We start from the raw sequence: 24,613 nt of genomic DNA, 5'->3' as shown, positions 1-24,613 counted from the left end.
GGTCTAATATGAGGAGTCACAGCTGAGGAGACGTTCCAAACAGGCCAAAGGACATACCTCGGCTGTCCATCGAGGGTCCCCTGCCCCCAAGAAGGACTGCTTTGCCTGCCAAAGAAAGGAGATGGCGGGGAACAAACAGTCCCACCAGCGAAGTCGATGTGGAAATCCATCTAAGTGGACAGGTTCACGGCCTCCCTTTCTCTCCATGGTGTTATCAAAGCGGTAGAGTCTGGGTTGATGCCTGAATGTCCAGGGTTTCTTGGTTCGTCATGCTGTACTGGACGTGGACCGAGCAAGAGCCCACGTGCCAGAAGTCCACAGCAAAGAGGCCAAAGAGCAGGAACAGATCCATGGCCAGGGCCCATTCGCAGTAGGCTGACTCCGAGTCCAGTCCCACGTTGAAGAGTACGATTGCTGGGGTTGAGGAGTCAAGGACCGCACCCACACCACGTCATCAATGTTCAGCACACGCTCTGAAATACACCCTCAGTCTCTCCAGGCTCACAGCATTCCTAAACAAGAACTTGGAGCAGCCAGAACTAGGGTTACCGACTCTGGGGTGGGCATGGTATGATGCCACAGAGTCCATTTTCCAAAGCACCCGTTTTCTCCAAGGCAACTGACTAGGGTTGCCTGCTGTGGGTTGGGAGATACCTGGAGATTTTGGGGGCGGAGCCTGAGGAGGGCAGGGTTTGGGAGGGGAGGGGCTTCAACGCCGTAGAGTCCAATTGCCCAAGCGGCCGTTTTCTCCAGGTGAACTGATCTGTAGGGTTGCCAGGTCCCTCTTCACCACCGGTGGGAGGTTTTTGGGGCAGAGTCTGAGGAGGGCGGAGTTTGGGGAGGGAGGGACTTCAATGCCATAGAGTACAATGGCCAAAGCGGCCATTTTCTCCAGGCGATCTGATCTCTATCGGCTGAAGATCAGTTGTAATAGCAGGAGAACTTCTGCCACCACCTGGAGGTTGGCAACCCTATCTCTATGGACTGGAGATCAGTTGTAATAGCGGGAGAGTTGGCAACCCTAGAGCTGTCCTGTCTGGAGAGCAATGGTAATTCCTGGGGATCTCCAGGCACCACCTGGAGGCTGGTAACCCTAGCAAAAACTGTCTTTTCAGCCCTCAGCTAACCCCAGACCCCCATAGCAGAACTACACAGGCCCACCCTTCGCCTCCCCGCCCCATATTTCTGATGAGGTTAGGATACTGGCAACAAGAAGAACGAGGCCACAGGCACTGAGACAGAACCTGAGAGGCCCGATCCACAATCCTCCATGTCTCGGCTTTACTCGATAGGTCAGAATGGCTTGGGTCCAGAAATAAAGGATACCCACCCCAAAGGCCAAGAAGGCGCCAAACATATGGGTTTCCAGTTGGTTATATTGCTGTAATGGTAAAGACAATGGAACAGGTTGTCAGATTAGCAACCCCCCCAACACACAATAGAAGAAGAAGAGTTAGAATCATAGAAACACAGAGTTGGAAGGGACCACCAGGGTCATCTAGTCCAACCCCCTACACAATGCAAAAAAATCTGAACTACCTCCCCCCCCATACCCCCAGTGACCCATACTTCATGCCCAGAAGATGGCCAACGTGTCCTCCCTCTCATGATCTGCCTAAGATTATAGAATCAGCATTGCTGACAGATGGCCATCTAGCCTCCTCTTGGTTTTTATATGCCGACTTTCTCAACCACTTTAGGAAGAATCAAACCTGTTTACAATCACCATCCCCCACAACAGACACCCTGTGAGGTAGCTGGGGCTGAGAGAGCTCTAAGAGACCTGTGACTAGCCCAAGGTAACCCAGCTGGCTTAATGTTTAGGAGTGGGGAAACCAACCTGGTTCACCAGATTAGCACCCGCCGCTCATGTGGAGGAATGGGGAATCAAACCTGGTTCTCCAGATTAGAGTCCACCGCTCCAAACCACCACTCTTAACCACTACACCACGCTGGCTCTCAATATCCTCCCTTCTCCCGCTGCTGGGTATTCCATTGTCTTGTCTGTGCTCCTACCTGGAAGTTTCCCACAACAGATGAGCCAAGAGCGCAAAGCAGGCCAAAAACCAGCCCGACTACATTTAAATATGAATTACAACCATAATCCCGCAACTGCTGGTATTTCAGATAGCAGATCACCACACCTGGGAGAAACAGAATGCCAAGATTAAATGGATGACTGTGCCAGCAGCACCCACTGCTTTTCCTAAGCCTCCACATGTCCCACCGAGGGTTACCAACATGCAACCCTGAAAACGCCCTGGTAACTGTGCAGTACCCCCTAGCAGGAACCAAATCGTGTGAATGGGGTAATGTTAGGGTTGCCAACCGCCAGGTAATAGCTGGAGATCTCCTGCTATGACAACTGATCTCCAGCCGATAGAGATCAGTTTGTTGTGCCTAGAAAATGTTACCCCAGGTAGATCTGATCAAGGATAATGCACTGGAGATCAGGAATTGCTTTTACAGCTTATGCTATTTAATGGTACCAGTTTAAAAGTACAAGCTGGGATCAAATTTCTCCAGCCAAGACCAAAAGACAGAATCATACTGCAGAAAGAATCACATTGTCATTGAGCATTGATCAACCTTTATACACTTCTACCAATAAGGATACATTTTCTATTTTTCCCATGGTGTCATTCTTGGCTACTGAAATTAACAACTCAGCAACTTTGGCAGCGAGCGATTCTTTAATTACACATGCGTTAGGTCCGAACAGAGAGTTCCCTTGCAGGGGACATCGAAGGTCCCTTAAACTGAATGCCGGCAGCTGTTACTTGTTGCAGTTTAGAGGAATGTTAGTGTATGTAGGTGCTTTATGCAGACTAAGTAAACAGAAAGGAAGAGAAAAGAGAGGAAGGGGGGCGGTTCTTGACACGCATTTATCTACACGGGTGTCACGTCTGAAAGGAGGATTCCTGCACCTGTTTATGTACACGGGCAGTTTATAGCGCCACAGGTAAAAAACCTTTATTTGGGGCACTTCACCTGGAGAAAATGGCCACTTTGGCAATTGGCCTCTATATCATCGAAGTCCCTCCCCAAACCCTGCCCTCCTCAGGCTCTGCCCCAAAAACCTCCCACTGGTGGCAAAGAGGGACCTGGCAACCCTAGGCAACGTGAATTCAATTATTTAAAAGGCAGCCAAAAGAACATAAGGGAAGCCTGCTGGATCAGACCAGTAGTCCATCTGGTCAAGCATCCCATTTCACACAGAGGCCAGCCAGTTGCCTGGAAGCATAAGGGCGCAGAGGCCCCCAAATTATCGTTGCCAACCTCCAGGTGGGGCCTAGGTGACAGAGATCAGATCCTTGGCAGAAAATGGGCACTTTGGAAGGTGGACTCCGTGGTATTATGCCCTACTGAGGTCGCTCCCCTCACTAAACGCCACTCTTCCCAGCCACCCCCCCCCCCAATCTCCAGGAATTTCTGGACCTGAAGTTGGCAACCTTACCTAATGCTGCTTTTTAAAGACTAGTAATCAGAGATTTACTGAATATGAAATTGGCAGGGAGTGGTTCTGCTCCCCCCAAAGTGTGGTTTGTAAACCTGGATGTCACAAACCAGCTACAATCCTTAGTTTGAAATCAGGGGGATGTAGCCAGACAAATTAATCATCTCCATCCAAAGCCCCTTCCTGCTGTAAGACCCTTTCAAGTCATTCCTCAAGGTCCCCCATCCCCCAGGAGCCGTTCTGCCACTGGAAAATGTAGCCAGGAGCCAACTCTTGATTGAGGCCAACAAGTCCCGGGATGCAGAACCATTAGAAGTCAGGCGTCACAGCTATTTGGGATTTGACCAAACTCTGGCTACTATCTTAATATCCGAATGAAGCTTCAGCATTCATGCACATTTATTTATTTGGAACATTTCTATGCCGCACCTCTCCACAGAACCTTCTTGAGGTGGCTTAAGAGCAAAGCACAATAAAACGAAGCCAGGTTGTTAACATTACCACTCTTAAAACCCCAGTGTGTGCATGCGAGAGACACAATATGCATTCAACACCAAACCTTCCTTGGGTCTTCAAATTTTTAGAAATTCTGGTAAGGGAGCTGAACCTCAGAGAACAGCAACTTTAGAAAATGCATTTTAGCATCATTTGAACGCTCATTTCCCAAAGGCAAAAAGCTGGGACAAGTCCCAGGAAATCAGGGCGGTTGGAGCACTTGGTAAAGCTACAGTCCCTGATAGGCCACCTTTAGGGTTGCCAACCTCCAGGTGGTGGCTGGAGATCTCCTGCTATTACAACTGATCTCCAGGAGATAGAAATCAGTTCCCCTGGAGAAAATGGCTGCTTTGCAATTGGACTCTATAGCATTGAAGTCCCTCCCCTCTCCACATCCTACCCTCCTCAGGCTCCACCTCCAAAATCTCCAGGTATTTCCCAACCCAGGAGCTGGCAACCTTAGCTCCCTTCCTCCCAAGCCAGCTGGTAGGAGAGCAGGCTTACCTAAAAAGGCTCCTAGATTCAGGACTTGACCGAAGATGCAGCTCTGCGGTGGGTAGGCCCCGCATGTGCTGGAAACAGAGATAGAGAGTTGGCAAATTTCAGACATCTGGTGCTATGGCAAAACTCTGGATTACTTCCCCCCCTTAGGGTTGCCAACCTCCAGGTAGTAGCTGGAGATCTCCTGCAATTGCCGCTTTGGCAATTGGACTATGGTATTGAAGTCCCTCCCCTCCCCAAACCCCGCACTCCTCAGGCTCTGCCCCCCAAACCTCCTGCCAGTGGCAAAGAGGGATCTGGCAACCCTACCTCCCTCCCCATTAGGGGTGCCAGCTCCGGGTTGGGAAATACCTGGAGATTTTGGGGGTGGAGGCTGGATAGGGTGGGCTTTGGGGAGTGGAGGGTCTTCAGCAGGATATAATGCTATAGAGTCCACCATACAAAGCAGCCATTTTCTCCAGGGGAACTGAACTTGGTTCTCTGGAGTTCAATTTTAATAGCGGGAGGTACCACTTGAAGTTTGGAAACCCTACACAGAGGTCCACCTTCCAAAGCGGCGGTTTTCTCCAGGTGCCTGGAGATAAATTTGGCAATTGGACTCTATGGCATTGAAATCCCTCCCCAAACCCTACCCTTTTCAGGCTCCGCCCCCAAACCTCCCACCGGTAGCAAAGAGGGACCTGGCAACCCTACTTGGATGGGAGACCACCAAGGGAGTCCAGGGTCACTATGAAGAAGCAGGCAATGGCAAACAACCTCTTGTCTTAAAAACCTTACAGGGTGGCTGCAAGTTAACTGCTGCTTGATGGCACTTTCCACCACCAATCAAACTATACCTGATGTATGGAAAAGCTTCTGTGATGTTCACGGAGCCATTTGCAACTGCCATGGCATACCTAAGGGAACAGGAATCATATAAGACAGTTTAAAAAATCCTGTATGCTTGATTAATTTAATAGTTCCATGTGATCTGCTTCCTAGACACTTTTGTACATATATCCAGGTTGATCAGGTTAGGCACCCAATTTGCTTCCAACATGTAGAATTTACATAGCCCTTTAGAGAGTTCTAAACACCTTACACACATTCCCTTGCAGGTCATCTTTACAATCACCCTAGGCCAATTCTATAAGCTCCGAAACTGCAGGTTTGGGCTGAGAGAAATGTGTTACCCTAAGGCCACTGAATGAATTCACAATGCAGACGGCAAGGTGCCAACTGAGGACTTTCAGATATGTAGCTGCAGTGTTGTTAAAATAAAGCACAAAAATGCCATGAAATTAAGCAGACCAACCCAGGGGGTATAATTCGTAAGAATCACCGCACAGTTTTAAAAAGTGGAGAATTCCAGATCATCATGCAAACTATATGTTATCAGCACACAAATCCACACCACCTTTTTTCTATATCAGCCTGGACAGTCATGCCCTCCTCTACCTGAAGAATTTCTCCTTCAGGGGAAATTTTTTGCTAATGCATGACTTTCAAATTTGAGCGGACACATCCCCGTTTCTCAGCCTCCAACCCAAACCAGTCCCCGAGAGAGGCCAAACTCTAGTGGCCCTCCCAAGCCAGCCAGCCCCTCTTCTTTTGATTACTCACACAACCCAGAAGCCGATACTACCCCCTATGGCTAGGACCACTGGAAGCAAAGCCCAGACCCACATGGTGGTGGAAGACCTGGAGAAGAAAAAGAGAAGGAGACCGTCAAGGAGAGATTTTGAAGGGCAGGATTCCAGGGTTCTTTGGGAAACGGGGTGGGGATTAAAGCCGAGAAGCAGCCAGATCTGTTGCATTCTAGAGTTCTGTTGTGACCTAGAGAGGTTTGGGTTGACAGGATCCTAGCAGCCTGCGTTATTTAGAAAGGGGGTATAGTCTTGTGGGCAACCAGAGCCAGGGCTCTTGGGCCCTTTGGTCAGGCTCTCAAACGAGGTGATTCCAAAACTATGCCGGGTCTACCTGTTATCGAAGGCAGGGCTCCATCCCTCCAGAAAACTTCTACCTGGATAATAAAGTGATTTCTTCTAAGGGTACACATATAACTTCCTAGCCACACCTCCCAGTCAGCCAGTACCCAGCAGGGCAGGGCTCCTGCCAAGAATTAAAGCAGAAGGCTGCCTTTCTGGAACCGAGGGGGTCTTGCAGAGAAAAAAAATGTGGACAGACTTGGCTCCCACCCTATCTGGAAACAGGCGCTGGGTTTTCCGGTCCGTCTTTTGCCTCTTCTTGTCTTTGGTGCCAAGCAGCATAGAACCTTGCTTACCTGGGAATTATCTGCCCACAGGTCCAGGAACGTGCTGTGCTCACTCTTCTCTCCAGCAGGTAGAAAGTGTTGTGTGCCAGCGGTGCTTTTTGATCACCCCACCCCAGCTGTGCCATGGTGCAAAGGGCAGTGCAATGAAGCGATTACTGGGGGGGGACTTTTGCTCCCCCGCTGCCCATTTATGGTACCAAGATAAACCCAAAGGGGACAAAGCAGAGCGAGGAAATGACCCAGCTTAAAAACAAAGCCGGGTACCCAAAATTCAATAAAACAATGAAATATATTGAATACAAATAGAGTTGCCAACCTCCAGGTATTAGCTGGAGATCTCCTGCTATTACAACTGATTTCCAGCCGATAGAGCTCTGGTCACTTGGAGAAAATGGCCGCTTTGGCAATTGGACTCTATGGTATTGCAGTCCCTCCCCTCCCCAAACCCCACCCTCCTCAGGCTCCGCCCTAAAAATCTCCAGGTATTTCCCAGCCCGGAGCTGGCAACCCTAAAAACAAAGCACTCATGCATATATTAAAAATAAGCCTTTATGACAACCAAAACAGGGCTGATAATCTAAAACAACGTGTCAAATGCTTTTCAGCCCCCAGGCCTTTTTCAGTGTTCTAATAAAAACATATTATACACACATAAACCCTCATTAACAAATAGAACAATTTTGCATCAGCCCGGGTATGTATTATAAGATGGTATTCCACATGGATTTTGTACCTATGTCACCAGAATGTTACTAAAATATGTTTTGTTTTGTAAAAGCACACATCCAAGGAATGCAGTTTAAATATTTCTTTCTGGAAAAGGGTAGCATTACATTCAAAAAAGTGTGCATATCAATATCAACCAGAAAAGTCATTAGTTTCAAAATGGGCAGTGTTACCTAATAGTTGGAGGGCTCGAATGGTTCCTCCCTCCAATAAGCAAAGTCCCATCATTAGAGGGGCTGCGACTCAGTGGTAGAGCATCTGCTTGGCATGCAGAAGGGCCCAGGTTCAATCCCCGGCATCTCCAGTTAAAGGGACTAGGCAAGGAGGTGATGCGAAAGACCCCTGCCTGAGAACCTGGAGAGCCGCTGCCGGTCTGAGTAGACAATACTGACTTTGATGGACCAAGGGTCTGATTCAGTATAAGGCAGCTTCATGTGTTCATGTGAAACATTGGTTAAAAACGCATGGTCGCTTTATTCCCTGTTTCAGCTAGGATTCAACCAGGATCAAACGCACGTTCGGTGAAAACACATGCGTTCGATCCTGGCTGAATCCTGGCTGAAACAGGGAATAAAGGAGGCTAAAATGAGTCTTCCCAGTCTAGCATCTTCCTCTTGGAGGTCTAACACACTGCATAAGACATCCTCTGTTCCATCACATACTGCAAAAAAAAAATCATGCTTGGCTCCCTCTTTTCCTTTCCCTACATCTTCTGTTTTGTCAGTTGAACTTCACAACCACCCTAAAAAAGACTTTGCGCAACTGCGACCTTAATTTAAAAGACCCAAACCAACCCTGTGGATCAGAGAGGGTGCGACTAGAATTCACTGGTTTGACAAACAGACCATGTTTACCATGCAGATTTCTTGAAGAAAAACCCAAGGTAAGTTTCTGATGAAGAGAGCTTTGACGTTTTAAAACTTATACACTAGAAATCTTGTCGCTCTCTAAGGTGCTGCTGGACTCAAATCTAGCTGTTCTACTGCAGGCCAACATGGCTAGTAGGGTTGCCAACCTCCAGGTAGTAGCTGGAACTCTCCCGCTATTACAACTGATCTCCAGCCGACAGAGATCAGTTCACCTGGAGAAAAGGGCCGCTTTGGCAATAGGAGTCTATGGCGTTGAAGTCCCTCCCCTTCCCAAACCCCGCCCTCCTCGGGCTCCGTCCCAAAAACCTCCAGCCGGTGGCAAAGAGGGACCTGGCAACCCTGATGGCTAGACTTCTGAAACTATCTTCTTGAAAAATAAATGGTAATTTTTAAAATGCAGCTTCGTTTTTAGTCACTAGATGGTAGCCTTATCACCAGTCCTTAAAATTCCTCTCTCACTTTGCCCATGGTTGTGAAAGTCATCATCTTATCACGTCTGGAAAATCAGTTTTTAATACACAGATACTAACAAAACATAAAAACTAAGGTCATGTGATCACAAGTTTTTATTAATATTTGCAACAAAAAGTAGAAAAATAAAACCTCCTTTAGTAAACATGCTATACTTTGGCTATAACTAATCTTCACATTAATGCAATTGTAGTTATGGCTATAACATGTAATCAAGGTCCTGCATTTGATTTTTAACCAAATATTCATAGCCGAGTTTTCCTTTTGTAATACAAAGCCCTGACCTGGATGGCCCAGGCTAGCCTGATCTTATTAGAACTCGGAAACTAAGCAGGTTTGACTCTGGTAAGTACTGGAAAGGGAGAACACCAAGGAAGTCCAGGGTTGCTACGCAGAGGCAGGCAAGTAGCAAACCACCTCTGTTCGTCTCTTGCCTTGAAAACCCTACAAGGTCATCACAAGTTGGCTGCGACTTGACGACCCTTTCCACCGCCAATACAAAACTATGAGAGCCAGTGTGATATGGGGGGGAAGAATCAAACTAGCTTGCAATCACCTTCCCTTCCCCTCCCCACAACAGACACCCTGCAAGGTAGGTAGGGCTGAGAGAGCTCTAAGAACACTGTGACTAGCCCAAGGTCACCCAGCTGGCTTCATGTGCAGGAGGGGGGAAACCTATCCAGTTCACCAGATTAGCCTCCGCCACTCATAGGGGAGGGACCGTGGCTCAGTGGTAGAGCATCTGCTTGGAATGCAGAAGGTCCCAGGTTCAATCCCCGGCATCTCCAGTTAAAGGGACTAAGCAAGGAGGTGATGTGAAAGACCTCTGCCTGAGACCTTGGAGACCTGCTGCCTGTCTGAGTAGACAATATTGACTTTGATGGACCAAAGGTCTGATCCAGTATAAGGCAGCTTCATGTGTGTTCATGTGTGGGAAATCAAACCTGGTTCTCCAGATCAGAGTCTACTGCTCCAAACCACCACTCTTAACCACTACACCATGCTGACTACACCACGCTGGTTAGATTGAGTGTCGTCCTCATTTGGGTGAGCCACAGGTTGAGCAGTGAAGTTTCACTGCGGATGCGGAGTCAGGTGCTTTATCAGCCTGAAGTCCACTGATAGCTCACAGATTCACTGATACAAGGGACAGGTTTTTTCTGTGGTGAGGCAGCCACTCCCAGGTTCTGTTGGGAATGATAGGGTCAAATAAGCATATGCGTTCCTATTCAGCTGCTTTTTGATGGAATTTCTCTTTGAAACTTTTTATTTACTGAAGAAAGGCAAATTGTACACCACCGTTTCAATAGAGGCTGGGAATTGGTTGGTCATTAAAGGGTGTAATGGTCCCCTGTCAAGAGATTTATGCACATCAACCTGCTTTGCTAACAGCTGGGAGAGTTCCTCGCCCACTCTGATATGATCATTTACCCTTTGGACTGGCTCTTGTCTTCCTCTGAATAGCAAATGTTGTGTACTTATCTCTGGAACTGGCCTTCTGGCTTTTCTGTGTAATTACTTTTCTCCTTCTCCCCTCCTGTCTGTACTAGTATCGTTAACCTCCAGCTGGGGCCTGGAGATCTCCTTGAATTACAAGATCTACCGGAATCTCCAAGTGACAGAGATCAGTTTCCCTGGAGAAAATGGCTACTTTGGAGACTGGACTGTATGGCATTATATCCCAATGAAGTCTCTTCCCAAATCCCGCCCCTAGGCGCCACCCCCAAATCTCCAGGTATTTCCCAACGCAGAGTTGGCAACCCTAGTTTGAACCCATATTTCTGCCAACTGGTGCCACTGGATGCATCTGATAAAGTGTGATGGACTTGGCAAAGTGTTTTAGAGGGTAGCCATGTTGGACTGCAGTAGAGGGGAGGGGCTGTAGCTCAGTAGTAGAGCATCTGCTTGGCGTGCAGAAGGTCCCAGGTTCAATCCCCAGCATCTCCAGTTAAAGACACTAGGCAAGTAGGTGATGTGAAAGACCCCTGCCTGAGACCCTGGAGAGCTGCTGCCAATCTGAGTAGACAATACTGACTTTGATGGACCCAGGGTCTGATTCAGTATAAGGCAGCTTCATATGTTCATGTGTAGAACAGCTCTGTTTGAGTCCAGTAGCATCTTAGAAACCAACAAGATTTTCTGGGTATAACCTTTTGAGAGTCAAAGCTCCCTTTGTCAGAGCTAGACTACACTCTCAAAAGCTTATACCCTGGAAACCCTTGTTGGCTCTCTGAAGTGCTACCGGACTTGACTCTAGCTTGCCAATGCATGCATTGCAACAAATCTCTTAACTTCTCAGGTGCCACAAGTTTAGGGTTGCCAGCTCCGGGTTGGGAAATACCTGGAGATTTTTGGGGCGGAGCCTGAGGAGGGCAGGGTTTGGGGAGGGCAGGGACTTCAATGCCATAGAATCCAATTGCCAAAGCGGTCATTTTCTCCAGGGGAGCTGATTTCTATCGCCTGGAGATCAGTTGTAGTAGCAGGAGATCGCAAGTCACCACCTGGAGGTTGGCAACTCTACCAGCAAGACTGTCTTTTTTTTTTGGCTGCAACAGACTCAATACAGCAGTGAAGGCAATAATGGAAATCGGAAAAGGCAGCTCAAGGATCTTTCGATAGGAAGTGGTGAAAATGTACAGAGCAATTAGGGTTGCCAACCTCCAGGTAGTAGCAGGAGATCTCCTGCTATTACAACTGATCTCCAGCCGATAGAGATCAGTTCACCTGGAGAAAATGGCCACTTTGGCAATGGGACTATGGCATTGAAGTCCCTCTCCTCCCCAAACCCTGCCCTCCTCAGGCTCAGCCCTGAAAACCTCCCGCCGGTGGCGAAGAGAGACCTGGCAACCCTAACAACAATAGTTGCACTTGACTCAAATATTGGGGAAAGCCTGACTAAGCCAGGGCTTGACTATAAATGAAAGGATAGCCTGGTTGGTATCATGGCATACGCAACTCCTCCTACCAGTTGGCCTAAAGAGCCCTATGGTTGCTGCCATGGTATTTTCCAGACACAGCACCCATGGGAGGCTTGGCACGTGATCGGCGGGGCTCCCTAGGCATGTTCCTGAGCTTACATCATGTCCTACGAAGTAGAGCTGCTGTTGAAAGGTTAGGGAGGGGGGAGTGAGGAATGGGCACTGTCATTTATGGATTCACATTTAACATCAATCTGTCTTCATGGAATACAAAGTCATCCTATTGCTGGCCTGCAGCTTCCTTGGGGACGTTGAAAAACAAGGTTTGATAGGAATCTAGGAATTCTGAGCAGAGGCATCTGGAGTTAGTCACGTACTGTTTCCAAGCTGCCCCAGGTAAAAGGATCCTGTTGTAACATTTTACGATGGATCAAAAGACGGTTGTCTCAGGTTTTATTAGGCACGACGTTGGCTGGGTGACGTAATAATTTGGGAGGTTTTGTGATAACTGTGTGACAAGCATACTGTCACTTCTTTAGTATTGGGGCGAATTATACGCAGGGTATCAATTGTTTAGGACAAGAGTTCTGAGTATTGAGGTGAATTAATCACAGAAGGATAACTATGTTGGACAACATTCCCCCAATATTGGGGTGAATTAGACACAGGGTGACAATTTTGTAGGACAACGGTCGCCGGTACTGGGGTGAATTAATCACAGGGTGACATTTATGTAGGACAATGTTCCCCAATACTGAGGTGAATAAGTCACAGGGTGACAATTATGTAGGACAATGTTTGCTAATACTGAGGTGAATAAGTCACAGGGTGACAATTATGTAGGACAATGTTCCCCAATACTGAGGTGAATAAGTCATAGGGTGACATTGATGTAGGTCAACAGGCCCCAATATGAGGGTGAGTTACACGAAAGGTAACAATTATGTGGGGAAATGGTTCCCAATCTTGGTGAGCCTGTGGGCACTTCCAAAAATGTTTGAGACCACCACCACAAAATGACGGTGGGGTGCTGAAGGCAATCACACGCTTCTGGGGAGTAGCAAGCCAAGAATCCTATAGGATGGAGGCATGACGTTGGCTGGGTGACGTAATAATTTGGGAGGTTTTGTGATAACTGTGTGACAAGCATACTGTCACTTCTTTATTATTGGGGCGAATTATACGCAGGGTATCAAATGGGCATCAAATGGGTGCTCCCTGCAGACACCAAGGTGACGCCTCCTGGTTTCTTCTGAAGCACCGTCTGCTCCAATGGGGTGAAGGAAAGCCAGGACTGGCTACTTGCTTTGGGGAAGAGATGCCTTGTCAAAGAAGCAAATGGTCACCGGCGGCACCACGTTGAGGTATCACTGAAGTAAATGCAAACCAAGCTGCTGGGACCAGAATTCACAATGCTTTTTGTTGTACTTAGCTGTAAAACAGGAGCAGAGGACTCCAAATCTGATCAACAACAGCAGTAGGAGAGATTGATTAAAGCTTTCCCCTCATGTGCCGAAGTATAATGAATGCCTGAAGCAGCAAGCAGCCCTGCGTGAAAGATATTTTCAAGTATATCATCCTTACTTGTATTTTCCGCCGCCCCCGTAGGGCTAATAACAGTATTGGGAGCAGGGCCATCGAGACCAGGAAAACAGTGTGTATGAGTGTGGGGGGAAGAAAGCATTAAACACCCACCTCTTTCCCAGTGCCACTGCTCCAGTTAAATTCGGTTCCCCTGTATTTTTAAGTTAAAAAAAAATCAGGATCCTCACTCTCCTGTGTAGATTGCTCCTAAATTCACAGCCTAGGTTTGGGGGAAACTCATGCTACACCCGATATTTACATACAGGGCTCTGCTACTTATGGCCAGTAAAATTGACAGGTGGATCCCAAATGCTCAACCAATGATTACTGAAGCAAAGCTATGAACTGCAAAGGTAACACAAATATTTTCAGGTCTCACATCCATGTACATAAATGCTCACGGTTCCTAAAATAAGGGAATGACACAGAAGGACACTACAAAAATGTTGATCTGGCGGATCGGCTACTTTTTCTCATTACAAGAACAATGATGAGAAGTTATGAAATGATCGCAACAATAATATTGTTATATAACAATTACTATTATATTGTTATATAATAGTATAACATCCCTCCCCACCCACCCCAAACCCTGACCTCCCCAGGCTCCATCCCCAAATCTCCAGGAATTTCTCAAAGTTGCCAACCCTAGTTCAATCACTCACAGATCTGACTGTAATGAGTTAGCTTAGCCGCAGTTTAAGCACATCCGATAAGATTTACTGTTTGCATAGGGGGCCGGGATGGAAGGGAAAACAAGTGCAATTTAGTGCAGATGTGCACATCCTAAAAATAAAATGGTAAAAGCGCAACCCTGTGTGTTTATTAACTTCATTTATACCCTGCCTTTCTCTCTAGTGGGAGCAGTTCACCTCATTGTCCCCTGCTCCGTTTTATTCTCACCACAACCATGCGAGGTAGGTTAGGCTGAGAGAGTGTGGCTGGCCCAAGGTCACCCAGCGAGCTTCCATGGCAGAGTGGGAATTCTAACCTGGGTCTTCTAGATCCCAGTCTGACACTCCTAACCAATACACTACAGTGACTCTCAGTAACTTTTGTCTTTAGTGGACGTCTTTCCCTAAAGACAAAACAGGAGCAGAGTTTTAGCAGGGACAGGAATCAGAAAACAAGAAACGTAACTGTTGGGCTTCTCGCAGGATATATTAGATTTTGGGGAAACTGAAGCTTTTGCCAAAATTTAAAAAACGCATTAAAGACCTTGATTATAACAGCACTACTTTTTGTGCTCACCGTGTTTGTTCATCTCAGTTTTTTGGAATACCACCACCACGTGGTTTGCCCGCCTATACTTATTACTTGACAACTCCTCTCTTTCTAGAGCCTTTTGTTTAGCTAGATTGAATGCTATCCCCTCTATGGTTATGTAAGGCAGAATTTTGAATATGCCATATCCTGAAAGGGCCTGTCCTTGAATAGCTCATGCCCTTTTGGAATGCCGCTTTTATGAGGAACTCAGATCACGTTATATCTTTCCCCTTTTAATATATAAATCTAATGCCTCTGTGTCCGACATAATGCCCTTTTTATTAAGTGACAGGGATCCTAGGGCTACATTTTCAGTGGCAAAATTGATTTCAGTCCTCATATGCCTCAAACATTGGATTTAAAATTACGCTGCTCAAGATCAATGGATCAAGGCGCTTCTAAGGGATAAAAGGAAAAGGAAAGAAACGTAACCAGTAGATGGGGACCATTGGAATACATGTTATTAGCATACAGGATTTATTTCCCATCATTTAGTTCTTTCCTCCTGGATAAGAGAAAGTCCCGTATCCTATTTCCGCAATATCGCATTCCCAAAATTGCAAGATGCCTTACCAGGAAGGTGCAAGCTTATAGTCACTGGATGGGTTTTCTTCCTCTTTAACCTCACGAATTTCTTCTTGTGGCTTCCCCTGGGTTGTGGGGTCTGTACAGCCAGGCCTCGGGTACTCCTCTGGAGTTCCTTCCTTCATGTCCAGGATCTCGCTTAGCTGCTGAACTCATCTGGCCTTGGGTTTTACCGTGGCCAAGGGTTTATCGGCCACCCCTCCGGCATTCAAAAGCAAAAGTCAAGCCAAAGGAACACAGCACATACCACAGCTGCCTGCATAGGGTGTGACCCATCTCTTTAGTACTCAGTGCTAAGAGATGCAACTGTTCTGTCATCTTGTAATACAGGGATGATCAATTGGTTTCTGGTGGGCTGGATCTGGCCCAAAAAAACTGTTGCAATGGCCCAATGTTCCACTTCTAGGAATAATTATTTTCAGAAACAGAGATTGCGTGAGTGAGAGAGGGACGGAGAAAGTTAGCAACCCTAGTGGATTTGGAACCATTAGTAATCAAAACAGATCTAAGGTTGCCAACCTCCAGGTGAGGCCTGGAGATAGGGGTGCCAACCTCCAGGTGTGGCTGGAGATCTGCTATTCCAACTGATCTCCAACCAATAGGGGTCGGTTCACCTGGAGAAAATGGCTGCTTTGGCAATTGGACTCTATGGCATTGAAGTCCCTCCCCTCCCCCAAACCCACCTTCTTCAGGCTCAGCTCCAAAAACCTCCCGCCGGTGGTGAAGAGGGACCTGGCAACCCTACCTGGAGATCACCCAAAATTATAATTGGTTTCCAGACAACAGAGATCAGTCCCTGGAGAAAATGGCAAATTTGGAGGGTGGATTCTATGGCATTATACCCTACCCTGCTCAGGTCCCTCCCCTCTGCAAATCCTGTCCTCTTCAGGCTTCACTTCCAAATCTCCAGGAATTTCCCAACCCAGAGCTGGAAACCCTAAGATGATCCATGACTATGTCTCCAGCACGTTTTTCTTTCCATGCATGAATCAAGAGTGGAGTAGGATGTTGCTTGGTTTAACACTCAAATATCAATACCTGAAGCCACTCTGCATATATGAGGCCCCCTGTGAAATCTATCTAGTGTGTTTCCTTATAACAGAGGTGGGGAACATCAGGCCCAGGGGCTATTTAAGGCCCGCGAAATCATTTGGTCTGGCCTTTTGTGGGTCCTGGCAGATCTCTAGCTCAGAATGATCTAAGACTGGCGATCTGCCCCCTCCGGCGGACAGGAATAGCCTTTATTCAAGGCAGATGTGAGTTTGTTTTGCCAAGAAAAGGAACCTTTTCCCCCCTTGCGGAAGAGTCGTTAGCTATGGAGCTGCTAGGACCGCCCAAGAAACTGGGCCGTGGAGAAACGTATTCCCTCTATATTACAAGAGGGCTGGGGGCGGAAGTGGCGACAATGGAGGGATTAAAAAAGGCAGGGCCAGAATGCGCAGGGGGGGGGAGTTCTTAGCCAGAGTGTCCTCATTTCATACCTGCAGGCGGAGGTAGCAGGAGCCGGCTGTAGAATCCGGCCCCAACCATGCGGAGCAGGAGCAACTCTGGCGTGCGGCTGGACGGCTACATTCGGATGGTGCAACAGACCATCCTGTGCCACCAGGTGGGTGAGTGCACCACCGGTTCGATGCCTGCCTGCTGGCCCAAGCGGGGGGTGGGGGTCATCTGGGGCAGCTGCCTGCTTGGGACTTGGTTGGGTAATTTTTAAGTTGATAATTTTGTATGGCCCGCGAATGATGTTATAACTATCCAAATGGCCCTTGGCGGAAAAAAGGTTCCCCACCCCTGCCTTATAAGGTGCTTAGTGTTTCGCTTCCTTGCTTTTTACCCTCCTGCACAGTTTTACTGGGGACTGGAAAATATGGCGGGCAGTTTTTGCAGACCCTCAAGGAACCTGAGGCTTTTATGGGCCAATGGGCCATAGGGTTGCCAGCCTCCAGGTACTAGCTGGAGATCTCCTGCTATAGAGCCTGAACCCCGGAGTGGGATATCAATTGGACTCCATGGCATTGAAGTCCCTCCGAAGACCAACAAGGACTTTTTTGAAGACCTCTTCATTATCACTTCTCTGTTTGGAATCAGTCTGGCTATCAAGCTATTCAGCTATTTGGATGGACTTTGCACAGAAGTGTTGGCATCTGCATATAATATGAGGTGCAGATATTGTAAGTTAGGTTCAATTATTCATGTTATTGTCATATTGTAATATGTATTTCTCTGTGTGTAATTTAATATTGAACAAATTTGAATAGTGTTGAATAATTGCGAGCACTGGTGCTTTTTTTGTAATTTTGACAACCTCCAGGTACTAGCTGGAGATCTCCTGCTATAGAGCCTGAACCCTGGAGCAGGATGTCAATTGGACTCTATGGCAGCCTTGCTCAGATCTTGCAAACTGAGGGCTGTGGCTTCCTTTACTGAGTCAACCCATCTCTTGTTGGGTCTTCCTCTTTTCCTGCTGTCCTCAGCTTTTCCTAGCATGACTGTCTTTTCCAGTGACTCTTCTCATAACATGTCCAAAGTACAATAGCCTCAGTTTAATCATTTCAGCTTCTAGGATCAATTCAGGCTTGATTTGATCTATAACCCACTGATTTGTTGGCAGTCCACGGTATCCGTAACACTCTCCTCCAACACCACATTTTAAAGGAATCTACTTTCTTCTTATTAGCTTATCCTTATTATCAGCTTGTCCCTATTAGTCAAGTCACTGCGAATGTCGCGGGTGGGCTAGATGTTGTTAGGCTACAGCGAATCACGATGGCGGAGACAGTTGAATGGCAGCAGAATTGGCCAATGAGGGTTATTTATTGATGGGCCTCTTAATAAAGGATCGCCTCAGCGGGCCAATAGGAAGTGGCAAAACCCGGGCGGGAAATTTCAAGCGGCGAGATGAACCCAGACAAGCAGCACAATGCGTCAAGCGAAAGCAAGCTCTACAAAGTAGACTGTGAAGGGCACTGAGAGACAGCCAGGCCGACCAGTCAGCAGCCCTCAGGACCTATTCAAGGCGGGACTTGGTAGAGAGCCAATGAGAACGGAACAAAAGGAGGCTTGGTGCTGCCAATCACAACGGATTGTCTAATGGACACCTGAGGTACGTTTTAATCATTGATAAGCGTGACTTTTGGCCAGTGAGCACGAGCGGGTGGGGCTCACGGAACAAGCCGCAAGAATTATTTGACGTCCAGTTGTCCAATGGAAAAGGACGAGGTCTCCGGACACAGAGCTGGGCGGGCCAGACATGGACCGAAAAGGGCGCGACTGAAGGAAGGCGGTACGAATTTGACAGGCACTTAAACCCTGCCAATCGGGCCCATAGAGGTCAGGCCGCGTCCTCATTCGACATTTGAGGGCGGGGACAAACGCCAGCCCCATCGAATAGGAGGGAGCCAAACCCCATCCCGCCCAATAACAGAACGGCACAGAGTTTAACCGGCGTCTCCCGAGGACCAATCAGTCTCGAGGAGGGCCGCTTCAGGGGGCACAATGGAGGCGCGCGCGGAGGAGAGGCGGGGACGGCCACTCTGAGCGACGCCCGCGCGGGCCAACGGCGCGTCGAGGAACGGGAGCCAGGGGGCGACGGGCTTTCAAAAGGGCCAATGGCGCGGGGGGATGTTGTGAGGCGGAGAGCGAGAGACGGAGCGCTCGAGTAGGGCAGGTGGGTGAAAGAAAGAAGGGGGGGGGGAGAGAAATAAAACGAGGGGGCAGCGGAGGGGGAACGGGCGCCCGTGGGAGAAAGTCTACCGGGGAGAGCCGGCGCGTGAGGAGGGGGTGGGGGCTGCGAGCAGGGGTTGCGCGCGTGGGGTCTTCTGAGGTGAGGTGAGGTGAGGTGAGGGGGGGAGGAATCGGCCGCGAGGGCGGGAAAAAAGCGGCGGCCTTCGCCCCGCTCCCGAGAGGCGCTCCTGCCTCCAGTGCCCGGCGTCTGACACTCTCTCTCCCCCCCTCTCTCCCCCCCTCTCTCCCCCCCTCTCTCCCCCCCTCTCCCCCCCTCTCCCCCCCTCTCCCCCCCTCTCCCCCCCTCTCCCCCCTCTCCCCCCCTCTCCCCCCTCTCTCCCCCTCTCTCCCCCCTCTCTCCCCCCTCTCTCCCCCCCTCTCTCCCCCCTCTCTCCCCCCCCTCTCTCCCCCCCCTCTCTCCCCCCCCTCTCTCCCCCCCCTCTCTCCCCCCCCTCTCTCCCCCCCCTCTCTCTCCCCCCTCTCTCTCCCCCCTCTCTCTCCCCCCTTTCCCGCCATCGCGCGTCCTCTGTTTCCTTCGTGCTCACAACATAGAGGAGGTCCCTCTTTCCCATTCAGTCTACTCTCTCTCTCTGTCCTCCCCCCCCCCCGGTCATGATGCAGACCAGGATCAGAGGAGCATCCCTATGATATGAGATTATATAATATTTTGTGATTTCAATGAGGCCGGTTCAGGGGGAGAGATTGTTATGGTTTGGATGCATTGTTATGATATTAGTGGTATATTGTTATGGTATTATTGTTACGGTATATTGTTGTGGTATTAGTGATGCTATGTGTGGTAATTGTTTCCTACTGTGTCTTAACCTTAAGTATACGTTGGGTGTTGTAAATTGATTATTTGGTGTTGTGTTATGTGTTGTTATGGTGAAGCTCAAGACCTTTGGTCAAAGGAGCTAGTCAATAAATGGAAATGGCAAAAAAAAAATGGATTATAGGAGCATGCCTCATTTACATCAGGCCTGAACTGACCCTAGACACTAAAACGACTCAGCTGAGGCTGTCGTGTCAAGGCATGAGACAACAAGAGTCACTGGAGAAGACAGTCATACTAGGAAAAGGGGAGGGCAGCAGGAAAAGAGGAAGACCCGACAAGAGATGGATGGACTCAATAAAGGAAGCCACAGCCTTCAATTTGCAAGATCTGAGCAAGGCTGTCAAAGTTAGGACATTTTGGAGGACTTTCATTCATAGGGTCACCATGAGTTGGAAGCGACTTGATGACACTTAACACACACACACACACAGTAAACGTCAGGATGTGACATCACCCCATGGGTCAGGAATGAGGACTACCTCATAGAGGACTACCTTTACCTTTTTACCTATTCCCCCTTATCGCCACAATGGAAGAGGCTAGAGACTTAGTTTTTTCCTTAACTGAAAGCTCCAGTTCAGGAAACCTGTAACCTATACCATTGTTGTGTTAGATATTTAGAATATAAGGATATTCAATTGCCAATTTTTAAATAAAGTCCCCAGTGTCGGGGGAAGGAAATGGCTGCCATGAGAACAGGGTCATGGAAAATGGCTGCTATATGGGTGGGAAAATATGAACTTTACTTCACAGGCCTTACAGTAATCTTTCCCAAAACTTTGCAGCAAAGCAGGTTTGCGAAAGATGGAGAAAAGTCAGGGAAGCGCCAGGAGGTGCATGAATAGTGACGAGATGTATGGACTCTGTAGCGGTAAACAGGGGTTCGTGGGGGAAATAGAGACCCGAACCGTTATTTCAAGAAACCAATTTATTCTGGCAGCTGCGACCAAGAGGCCCTAATGGGCAGAAATCTGAGTCCCGATCATACTGAGGAAGGGATATTTATCCAAATTCAAGTTATGACAGCCATCAACATTCAGGGCATATCTGATTGTAATACAGACAGAGAGGTGGCAGTATAGTAACAGTTTCACCCAGTTCTTGTTATGGTTCACTGTAACCCTCCGTGACTCTTGCCCCAATTACTAGCACACAGACACACAGAGATACCCTGCCCAGCAACAAGCTATTCCCTTGCTGTCCCAATACATTTCAATACATTTACAGAAAAGAAAAGAGATTATTACAAATTGCAAAATCAGTGGATCTTCCATAGTCAGGGGAAGTCTACCTTGCTGTCTCAATTCAATAAAGGAAGCCACAGCCTTCAATTTGCAAGATCTGAGCAAGGCTGTCAAAGATAGGACATTTTGGAGGACTTTCATTTGTAGGGTCGCCATGAGTCCCTCACACACATTATATGGGCTTCCTAGAGGCACCTGGTTGGCCGCTGTGTGAACAGGCTGCTGGACTTGATGGGCCTTGGTCTGATCCAGCAGGGCCTTTCTTATGTTCATACCTATCCTCTCCAGGATCAGAGGAGCATGCTCCTTAGGTGCTTTGGAACACAGGCAGGATAATGCTGCTGCAGTCATCTTGTTTGTGGGCTTCCTGGAGGCACCTGGTTGGCCCCTGTGTGAACAGGCTGCTGGACTTGATGGACCTTGGTCTGATCCAGCATGGCCATTTTTATGTTCACGTGACCCCATGTAAGTGACTTCCAAAAGCTTCCGCTGGGAGACATTTGGTTAAGTCATTTAAGGGGCCACTTGGATTAATATGTTTGATTTTTTTTCTCCCCCCCCTTTCATCCCCAGCCCCACTCCTCCACCACTTTCTCTCAAGTCTTGTATCCTACATTGCAGTCTGTCACATATGTGCATTAGGGATGTCAGTCTCCAGGTGGGACCTGGGAATCCCCTGGAATTACAGCTCATCTCCAGACTACAGAGATACGTTTTCCTGGAGAAAATGGCTGATTTGGAAGGTGGGCTCTGTGGCATTTTACCTCAGTGAGGTCCCTGTCCTCCCCAGATTCTACCCCCAAATCTCCAGGAGTTTCCCAACCTGGATCTGACAACGCTAACACACATCCTCACATTCTTCCACTCCACCAAAGAGACATGCCCCCTTCCTTCCTCCCAAATCCACTTCCCCTGACAAGTAGGAGTCTCCTCTTTTTTTCATCTTCCCATAGTTCTTCCTCCTTTCATCCTCAGTCCATCACTTCTCTCTGGTAGAGACAGAAAGAGATGTGAAGCTACCCATTTATAAATCACTGGAGTTCCACAGATAACTTGTTGTAGGGGCAGGTCAGGCTACATTCAAATAAAATGGCTTACATCCTTCTCGTCTCCATTTTATCTGCACAACAACCCTGTGAGGTAGGTTGGGTGGAGAGAGAGTGACTGGCCCAAGATCGCCCAGTGAGCTTCCAAGTGGGATTCAATCCTCGATCTTCCAGATCCTAGTCTAACACTCTTAACTACTACACCACACTGGAGGATCTGTTTTTTTGTAGTTGCATCCTGCTCTTCCTCTCAAGAGTATTTGCCATTTTCTTCTGATGACATCCCTATGAAGTAGGTTAGGCTTGAGAGTTGGGTTGGAGCCAGTCAGTATTTGTGCTGTTCAAAAAGGGACAACCACCAAAAAGGGCTGTGCTGGGGATGACAGAATTTGCATCGACAAGGAGCCATGTGGAACGTGGGCTGTAAAGCTGTCTGGATCCAACCTAATGACGTGCCTAAAATCACATAGTGACCTTCATAGCAGAGTAGGGATTTAAACCTATATCTCGGAGTCTGACATTATTCCACCCTTTGCTTCCTTGAGGACTTTACAGCCACGTTCAAGCATCATGATAAAATATCATTTGCTAAAACTTCTGTTAGTTGTGAGGTCTGAATGTAGGTGGTCCAATAATTTAGAATTCCAAATTAGGGTTTGTATCTTTGCTACACATCATGGTTTGGATTTTTTTAATGTCTGAATTCGCAAACCACAGTTTGTATGGCTGCCTGTTCTTCTTTGCTGGAAAGTGGAGAGGAGGCAAAAAGTATACCGGTTTGTTACATTTGGTGGACTAATCAGTGTTTATATAAGTTATGGTTTACTGTGATGGCTGAATGCATCCAAAACATGCATTGCTTGTTTCACAAACAGAATATTTGCTTGTAACGTATAGGGTAAACATCCTGATTCTTAGTTGCAACAAAATTGTGTGTAATAGACCAGTAAAAGTATTCATTTAGAGTAGTGTTTCCCAAAGTGGGCAGTACCACCCCCTGGGGGGGATTACCTAGGGGGGCACTGAGAGGCAAGAGGGCAGCAGGGGGGCGCTAGAGGTGGGCTCCTTCAATTGTGTCATTCACTAATTTGCAACAGATCAAGCTAAGGCACCATGCTGGCAAATTTGGTGGAAACTATCAGAATTTTTTTTCAGACTTTGAAGAGCTGGGATCAAGTTAATCAGTCTTGTTGAATAAATTTCAACTAAAAAGTTTTAATCTGATTTTGAATGATGTGCAATTAATTGTCACTGTTTTGAAATTTTATTGTTCTTCTTTAGTGCATCATGCAAACCCCTATTTTGAATAATGCTTTTTATAGGATAGGGTAGGGGGCGCTGGGGTTGAGTTTGTGGAACCAAGGGGGCGGTGGCCCGAAAAATTTGGGAACCACTAATTTAGAGGGTGTAAGCACTAAGATTTGCTTCTTTACTCATTTGTTTAAAAGTATATTATGAATCTCATGCTTTCATAGATGTTCAGCAACAGAATGTGAATTGAGTTTAATTAATACAAGACTGCCATTTGGGGGTGAGCAAGGAAGAAGCCTGTAACAATACCTTAGGCATAAGGCAAATATTCTTGTTGTTTGGGCCATGCAGCCTTATTTTTATGGTATGACATTCCAGGAGGAAAGCTGACCGAGAACGTCTTGACCTGGAGATGATCTATGTGTCATTAAGCTCTCTAACCTTCCATTTCAAGCTACATTTTTGGCTTAGGGGAATCATAAGCTGGATGGGATGGACACTGGTGAGGTGAGGGATCTGTGATATTTTGGTTAAATTTGGCAGGCCTTGGCAAAATACAAGGAAATAAAATGCTGCCTGTAGGTGGGGATAAGGTACTGGAAGGGTTTCACATCTTTAGATGTCAGGGATCGCCTGAATGTTTGGGACTGATTTGGTAGTCAAATGTCAAGGCAGACTGTTGGGACCTATGGTTGCATCTGAAGTCTGTCTAATTAAATTCTCAGCGCAGCCCCATTCATTATGTAGCTGAAACAATAGTGTTTTTTCTGTCACGGGGCAGAGTTTGGCTTCTCCTTGATCATTTTCATTTATAAGGGTTTAAAGAAAATGTTTTCAGAATATAAAATCCTTATGTCAAACTAACTAGTACTGTGTAGTCAGGCCAGCATGGTGTAGTGGTTTGGAGAGGTGGATTCTGATCTAGAGATTCCCCACTCCTCCATATGATTTGATTCCCCACTCCTCCACATGAGCGGCGGAGGCTAATCTGGTGAACTGGATTTGTTTCCCCACTCCTACACACGAAGCCTGCTGGGTGACCTTGGGCTAGTCACACTCTCAGTCCCACCTACGTCACACGGTGTCTGTTGTGGGGAAGGGAAGGTGATTGTAAGCCGGTTTGAGTCTCCCTTAAGCGGTAGAGAAAGTCAGCATATAAAAACCAACTCTTCTAATTAAAGGGGTGTTTCTTCAGGTACATTTGTTGGCTTTGACTCTTACTTAGACTGGTTGTTGTGCTAGGGTTATCAGTTCAGATGCCTTTAAATGAGGTACTGTGGTCTCTGGAGTCAGCAATATAGGATATCCATTATGCCACCTGGAAATATGATGCTCTGGAATAAGGAGCATGCCTTTTGAAATAAGGAACATCTGGCAACTGCATCCTCTTC

The 24,613-nt window shown here is 47.5% G+C and overlaps 1 protein-coding gene across 1 annotated transcript; it reads right to left on the bottom strand.

The window, feature by feature from the left end:
- Positions 1–214: 214 nt before the first annotated feature.
- TMEM150B (transmembrane protein 150B) lies at positions 215–6,133 on the bottom strand. The gene is made up of 6 exons (XM_056863895.1): positions 6,056–6,133; positions 5,290–5,349; positions 4,457–4,524; positions 2,017–2,144; positions 1,204–1,381; positions 215–414 (listed from the first exon to the last, which is right to left on the bottom strand). The coding sequence occupies exons 1-6, from the start codon at positions 6,118–6,120 to the stop codon at positions 215–217; spliced, it is 699 nt and encodes a 232-aa protein (XP_056719873.1). The 5' UTR covers positions 6,121–6,133.
- Positions 6,134–24,613: the final 18,480 nt, after the last annotated feature.

The sequence above is a fragment of the Euleptes europaea genome, chromosome 18 (assembly GCF_029931775.1).
Source record: "Euleptes europaea isolate rEulEur1 chromosome 18, rEulEur1.hap1, whole genome shotgun sequence".
In the NCBI taxonomy this organism is placed as follows: domain Eukaryota; kingdom Metazoa; phylum Chordata; class Lepidosauria; order Squamata; family Sphaerodactylidae; genus Euleptes; species Euleptes europaea.
This window is presented reverse-complemented; position numbering and strand designations above follow the sequence as displayed.

Coding starts and splice junctions, on each gene's coding strand:
- TMEM150B (XM_056863895.1), bottom strand. CDS start 6,120: ATGTGGGTCTGGGCTTTGCTTCCAGTGGTCCTAGCCATAGGGGGTAGT. Junction 2,145..4,456: donor GAATCTAGGAGCCTTTTTAG/GTAAGCCTGCTC, acceptor TGTTTCTCCCAG/GTGTGGTGATCTGCTATCTG. Junction 1,382..2,016: donor CTGTTGTGGGAAACTTCCAG/GTAGGAGCACAG, acceptor TTACCATTACAG/CAATATAACCAACTGGAAAC.